Raw genomic sequence first — 7,602 nt, forward strand, 5'->3', positions numbered from 1 at the left:
GAGATACTCAGAACTGCAGCCAGAAACTGAGCAAAATTGTTGGTGTAAAGGACACCGATTTTTACAATGAAATTTATGGCAAACAGAGCATCTTCTAAGGCTTTTTATAAAGTCCTTTATCTTCACACCCCTCTTCCTCCTTTGTACTTTTGAAGGGAAAGTGATCTAACACTCAGTGATAGCATCCATTTCCCTTAAAATTCTCACTGTGTTTATTGTCACTGAAGTGTTTCATTAACTCAGAACTAAATCATATTCAGCTGATACCACAGTCACTCCAACACTAGATGACAGGCCGCTTGTTGCCTCCTCTGACACAGCTCAGGGCGGTGCAGACGCAGTCATGTGTGTGTAAGAACATTTGGAGAGAGAAGCCCCTGTCGTCTTCCCCTCCTCTTCATCAGCAGCCTCTCCCCGGCTGGCAGGGGGGCTCTGCTTTGCACAGCAGGTGAAAGTGGCCAGAAAGCCCATGCGGAAACGCTTGTTCATGAAGCAGTATATGATGGGGTTCACACAAGCAGAAGTGTAGGACAACAAGTGTATGAAGGAGATGGGAGCCCCTGAGAGACGCTGGTCTGCTGAAGCGGTGTCGAACGCGCGCCAGGCATTGACACTGAAGATGGGAGTCCAGCAAATGAAAAACAAAACCACTATCACCATCAACATACGGATCACAAGTTTCTTGGCCATTAAATTGGCAGAAGAGCTATTGCTTCTCACCCTCTCTATTTTGCTGTGGCTCATAGCAGAGAGCTGATGCAAAGGCATTTTCCTTTTTCTTCTGCTTTTGTTGAGGTAACATCCATCTCCATCCTCATATTTGGCACTGCAGGTAGTTATTTTTCTTTCTGTACATAGAAATTAGTGTTTAAATAGTTGGTAAAATCTGTCTGAATGATGATTTTAAACTAAAAAATGAAGAATGCAGTCTAAGCCTAAATAAATAACATAATTTGTAGCTGGACAACAAAAGAAAGCACTGGCCTATTCTGAGTCAGTCATGTTATCAGCTGCTCTGCATCCATTGTCTCCCAATATTCTCACATGTTATCTCTATGCAAACTGATGCAAAATGTGTAAGAACACTGTTGAAGTCCAGTGTTGATGGAAGATAGTTTTCAAGATTATATGCCTCCATTTTAATTTGACAGTTGTGGCATTTATTGACAGAAATGGTCCTCATCCATGACCAGAAAAAAAAAATCTTCATATTTCTATAACAAACAAATTAGAAATTTAATGTACCCTCTCCATAGTCTTTGCAAACAAGCCACAGGAGAGGTTTATTTGCTAATGAGTAACAGAATAACTTCAATCAACAAATGCAACTGGCAAATTCATGGTATAACTGACCATAATGATAATTTTTGCAAATAGAAAGTTTTCCTTTTACTAGCCTCGAGATGACTGCTCGTATTTTCAACTGTAACTTAAAAAAACACCCCAAACCTAAGCGTATTGTTACCTCGTGAAGATTTTCTCTGGTTGGCTTCAAATTTTATTCCTCTGTAGAGTTCCAAAGAAATTAGGCCATACGCAACCATCATTATAATCCCGGGAATAAGAAAGAGTGTGAGCAGCAGAAAAGTGTACCTAAAGAATGAAAAGACAAACTGAGACTGGGGAACAGCATAAACCCAGAAAAACTCCTTTTTATCCAGCTAAGAACTGTGGGAGGCCAGTCAGTGTTCAGTCACCGTGCAAGGTCATCAGTACTATTGCTGCTTGATAGTGCTGCTGTTTACCTGCTCTGCCCAGATGTGTAGGACTCGGAGCACCTCTCTGACCCTGTTCTCCATAAGTGACCAAAAGGATTCGGTTCTCAAGTAAGACATTTCAACTTCATCTACTTCCCTGCTTCAGAGGAGCTTCAAACAAATTAACAGGCAAGGCAGCACTCAGAGGGGCGCTTGTACGTGTCTGCATTTCTCAAAGATTGATCAAGGATTTCTCTGAAAATGTTAAAGTTTATGTATAAATGAGTGAAAGCACTATTCCTAACTAACATGACAGATGCTTTCTTTACAGTGACAGTCGGGGCTTAGCAGACCACAGTGTGAGAATCTTTGCCATGTTGGGTATCTTTCCTACGACAAGGGAGAAGTCTTGCAAGTGTCAAAATATAAGCAGCTTAAAAATATGGGTTTGGGGTTTTTTTACTTCCTACTTTACTTTGGGTTTTTTTTCCGTTTTTACTTCCTAAATAAGCATGATAGAGTGTAAAGGTTTGCTGAAGGTTAATACTTGATTTTCCATAGGCTTAATGCTACCATGAAATCCTGTTTTCCACCAGATAATTATGCATTTGCTAACAGCCAATTAGGTCTTACCAAGACTGCTGAATGACATCACTGGGCCAAATGAGCCGACACATATTTGCTGTGGTGTTGTTATACTTGGTGAAAGGTACCAGTTTGCTGTAGATTGGGTATGGTGACATGATAGTGAAGGAGACACACCAGGTAGCAGTAATCACTCTCAAGGCATGAGATTTTGTCTGCCAGACCCTGGACTGCAGCGGTTTGCAAATGGCACTGTATCTCTCCAAAGATATGGCAACCAGGTTGAATGTTGATACACTTACAGAGACACCTATATATATAAAATAAAGAAAAAGGTTATTCTCTTGTTTTAAATGCTCATGTTACTTTCAAATTGTCTTGATAACTTTCTGTATGCATACAGAAATTTAAAAATATTGCAAACTACTCATAAGCTAAAATGTTCATAAATATCATATGGTTTAAGTCAGTGAAGACAAAGGGGCAAAGGGTCTGGGTCTCCAGACTGCTCCAGACTGATATTCTCGCTCTCCCTCTCTTTAACTCCAAAAGTCCAAGCGAAAAGATACACTACATCAAACCATAAAATTCTAGTAAGAGGAGAAAAAGACACTTTGTCCTAATTATTTTCTTTGTTGCTGTGGTTTATTCACTCTACTAATTGCACTGAAACTCAACAAGCATTTGAAATCAATGTGATTATGTGATTAATTACTCTTTTAATGCAGATGTTCACAGTCCCTTTTCTATTGTTTTAAGTTTTTTGAGTGTTCTGCTTGACTGGTGATGTGATTTTCTCATTCAAGAGAATTAAATATGTTACAACTTTTTTAATTAGATGCTAATGGACTTACAAAGAAGGAGAAATTAAGTTACATAGAACCAGAGACTTTGTCCTTCGAGTGTCCCTAATTTTTCCTGTTCATATATTATAAAATATAATACAATGGTCTGTGTCATTGAGGTGCCCAAGTTCACCACTGCAAGATTATAAATATTTCTTAACTTTGTCACAGATCTTTCTTTTAGCGAATGAGCTTTTATTTAAGTCTTTGTGAATATTCTAATGTGGGTCAAATTATAAAATGCCAATATCTTTACAGTTTGTTTTACACAAATCATCTGAATTTAAAATATGTCTTTCTACATCTTAAAATAAAAAATTGAACATAGTTGATGCAGTGGTTGTCAGTGTCTGCTTGTCAGTTGAAACCACTGTTACCCGAACCACTAATGGGAAATATCCTCATTCCAACTCTTAAAATAAAACAGCTTCATAATGAGAAAGTTCACGTTTGATCCATTTCACTGGATTTTTTTTTTTAATAAAGTAATTTACACAGTGAATAAGAGAAAGATGACAATGCTTCAGTAATGTTTTATGGTATTTATGGCAGCAATTCATTATAATTGTTTAAACATGGCCTTTAGTTTTATTGGTTTTATCTACAAAAAGATGTTGATTTCCCATTCGCACACTCTAGGTGTGTACTTTCGCATTACATCAAAGTTCTCAAGGGCACAGGTTGAAAGAGGACCTGAGGTTTTTGTAATTAACTGAGAGTCTACAAAAGTGGCGAAAACTTTGCATGACGTGCTTCTTTCTTTTTTTATGATTTTTTTAAATATTTTTCTTTCTTTTTTTCTTTTTTCTTTTTTCTTTTTTTTTTTTTTTTTTATTTTAAGAAACCAGCAAATGCATGAGAAGTATTGGAAGTGAGACAAAAATTGGTTACACACATAGACAATAACCCAGGCATTTTGAAACTCCTGGCTCCCGGCTCCACAGGAAAAAAAGGCTTACAGCAAGGTATATAAAAGTGATGCTTTTTAGAGTCAGCCTCTAAAACCTATATGTGTGTTTTACAGTCTCCTAGTGAGCTCTGATACCACCTGACCTGTCCTGAAAAAGTGCTTGCTCTAAATTCCAACTCTGCAAATCACCCCTACTTTGGCCTATTTTATTTTTTCAAGTATCACTGCTACCAAAAATCTGTGGGTAAAATCTGCCCTTAGCCAGTATGTACAACTTCCCCCCCACACACACTGGGGGGTGTGTGTTCTGGTGTGAACACTGCTAACAACTTTGTCAGGTAGGGGTAAGCACATGCATGTGCTGGGTTCCTCATTAAAGCTGGATCATGCAACACACTTCTCACTTAACCTGATCCAGCAAAACACTTCTGTATGTAATGAAAGTTAGGTAAGTGTCTCTGTGTTTTGCTGGATCAGACTGAGGAAACCAGAGCCACAACGATCTGCACTACAAAGATGTTTTGTGATACTGATAACTTCAACAGCGGGTGGAAACAATCAACTTTTTATAGGTCCTTAAAGACCTTCTCACCTGTCTCATTAGCCAGACTTCAAAATAAGGTGTAAACTTCCCAGACTTACCCATGAAATAAGTGGCAGTTTTGCAAACAGCACTACCAAAAATAAAATCTTTCAGCAGGTTGGGAATGAGGGTGAAAGGCATGCAGAAAAGGCAGAGCATCAGGTCGCTGACTGCTAGTGACAGCAGAAACGTGTTGGTGACCGTTCTCATCCGCTTGTTTCTTATCAGCACCGTAATTACCAGAATGTTCCCCAAAATGCTGAGCAAGAATATCAAGCAATACAGCAGAATTCGAATTATCTGATGCAAATCTGAAAATTGTCACAAGAAAAGATCAGTTATGTAGTATTCAACTCAGACTAGTATTCTATATTTCATCCTCTAATAAAAAAGTAAAAGCCTTTCTGTATTCAGTTTTACTAAGGTTTATGTCTTTACATCAATGGAAAATCAGTTAAAGAGCTGAAATTCTTAAACTTATTCTGATGCATCTGAATTTCCTAGTATTAAACTACAATACATGAAATACAATGTACATTTGAAGAGTCAAATACAACTTCTTAAAGCATGTTCTGCTCACACCACTTAGGGTGCAGCACTCATCATGATAGTTCCTCCTTTATGCAGAAGTAAGAAATTATATAGCAAACAAAAATATTTTAATACATGGTGGCTTTTTTTTCAGCCTCAGAGTGCAATGATTTCATATTTAATCACTTTCATACACAGTATGAGATCTGATCACTCCATTGTTATTGAATTGAGTAAAAATCATGTTTCTCCAAATCCTTAGCAGAGCTGTTTACATTTTGTGCCCAGTAATGCTACTGTTTTAATTTTTCCTTATATCCAAAATTTTTTCTAATTGAATTTTTAACTTGAAAAACCAGAACACACTAAATTCTTTGCTACTTGTTTTTCATCCTAAGTTATCAGCAAGCAGTTGATTTTGCACTTCCTCAGAGAAAAAGCCTTACATAGCTCTTTCTTTCCATAGTATCCCTACATCCAGCTAGAACTAAAACCGTGTGAAAAAAATCCATTTTTCTATACATACCTTTAGAAGGATAAGGTGGATCATCCACACAGTAAAAAGTGTCATTTTCGAAGATGATATTGCACAGGAAAGCAGTAATGTTGGTACCATTCCCGAGGAAGCTTGCATCAACTATTTCCATTCTTCAGTATCCACAGGTTAGCTCCGATGAAGAAGAGGGTGGGTTTGTAACTATCTGCCCACTCTTTCAGTAAATAAATACATTTCTGAGTGAAGTCTTCAGGAGAAATACAAGAGAGGCAGTTGTGCAAGGAAGCTCTTCTGACTCAGACAGGAGCACCCAGCACACAGAGCCCTGTTCAGGCTGAACAAGATTTATTCCAGGGGCTCACAAGGCAGTTCAGAAAAGCAAAGCATGTGTGCACATACACACTCACATGCATGAACATACACACACACACACACATACACACACATCCCCTCTGGTACTTTTTAGATCCACCCTCTTCTGTTACTGGACTAGTGTTGGGATTATAAACAGCCTAGAAAAACATTACAGCATTAACCCCTTGCAAGATCACTTCTGCTCTCGTCTCTGCAATATTTCTCAGAGGCAGACTGTTATGCCACAGCCAATGAATGAGAACCAGTGAGTGATGAGAGGGATAAATCTGTCTCTCAAACACCAACATTTAAAATGGTAAGAGTAGCTGAATAAAAGGGCAGAGAGGAGGAAAACATAGTGAAGCTTTTTCATTCCTTACATGGAAATGATTCTTATCTTCATATTTTTCAGAGCAAACTGAAGATAGGGAAGGCTTAGAAAAATAAGAGCTGTTACATTTAGCTCATTTGGTGAAGTTCTAGCTTCACATACAGGTGCAGTACATGCCTGATCCAAACCCCTGCAAGGCAATAGAAAAACTAACTAATTTCACTGTTCTTGGATCAAACCTTATAAAGGTATATTAGAGTTGTTAGTTAATATAAGCAGAAGCCTTCACATTTCCTCTGTGCAAGAACTTGTATATGACTTGAATACAAACTTGATTAAACTGATAAACTGGGGCACATTAGGTACACACCAGTGTAAAACTCAGTGATCTTGATTGTTTAAAAGTTCTGCTTTTTTAATACATAAACATCATCTTCACTGATGTTTTCACGAAGTCATGGGCTTTTAACTTCCAGTATAGTCAGAAATGTAAATTAATATTTGAAATTAATCTGTTATAACTTAATGGAAAAATATTTCACTTTTAAAAACTCTTCTACTTAAACAGGCAGAGCAATAACACATTCCTCATAACAATTTCTGACCCCTTAAAGTTGATATACACAGACTGGAACGCCAGGGTTTCTTTTCCAGTCCTACCAGCTTTGCTTTACAGTGTGAATATGGGAATAGGTGTGTAGGGGAGCAGATTGACAAGTTACATTTAAAATTCTAATTTCTCAAATATCCCTTTTACCTCTGGGAGTCCTGGATGTAGCTGGTCATCAGTGGTCCACACCACTGCACGGTCCCACTTGCTGCCAGCAGGGTGAGAGGCTGGCCAGGGCTACAGGGCAGAGCAACAAACACTGCAAAGCCACTGCACATCTCTCTCATTGGTCTCAAATACATGTGGGACAATGTGAAGGACCAGCTTCCCCAGGACAGTGGGAGCCCCTCACTGAGCCCCATCCCAAGGGATGGGCCCACTACAGTGTCAAGACCCGTTTCCCAAGGACATGGATGAAGCCAATGAGGCCAGCAGCCATGGCTGAAGGCTTCATGAAGTCAGCAGAGGCAGGCTGAGCCAGGCTGTGGGCAGCTCGCCCTGTGAAGCCTTTCAGCACAGCAAAGGAGCAGAGAGCACAGTGGTGGGAGGCAGCATGTGCAGCACAGACTTGAAGAGCTGAGGGATAAGTACTGAGCTATGATTGACTCCAGAGGGTACTAATTTCAACCACAGGCAAATGCTGAATGAATGAGGGAATGA

At 38.9% G+C, this 7,602-nt stretch overlaps 1 protein-coding gene across 1 annotated transcript; it reads right to left on the reverse strand.

Moving 5' to 3' along the window:
• Positions 1–321: 321 nt before the first annotated feature.
• On the reverse strand, positions 322–5,813 carry CCKAR (cholecystokinin A receptor). Its single transcript, XM_050338264.1, has 5 exons — positions 5,678–5,813; positions 4,680–4,931; positions 2,331–2,592; positions 1,466–1,593; positions 322–848 (listed from the first exon to the last, which is right to left on the reverse strand). The coding sequence occupies exons 1-5, from the start codon at positions 5,796–5,798 to the stop codon at positions 322–324; spliced, it is 1,290 nt and encodes a 429-aa protein (XP_050194221.1). The 5' UTR covers positions 5,799–5,813.
• Positions 5,814–7,602: the final 1,789 nt, after the last annotated feature.

This window comes from Myiozetetes cayanensis, unplaced genomic scaffold (genome assembly GCF_022539395.1).
Source record: "Myiozetetes cayanensis isolate MyiCay16 unplaced genomic scaffold, myiCay2020 scf7, whole genome shotgun sequence".
Taxonomy (NCBI): Eukaryota; Metazoa; Chordata; class Aves; order Passeriformes; family Tyrannidae; genus Myiozetetes; species Myiozetetes cayanensis.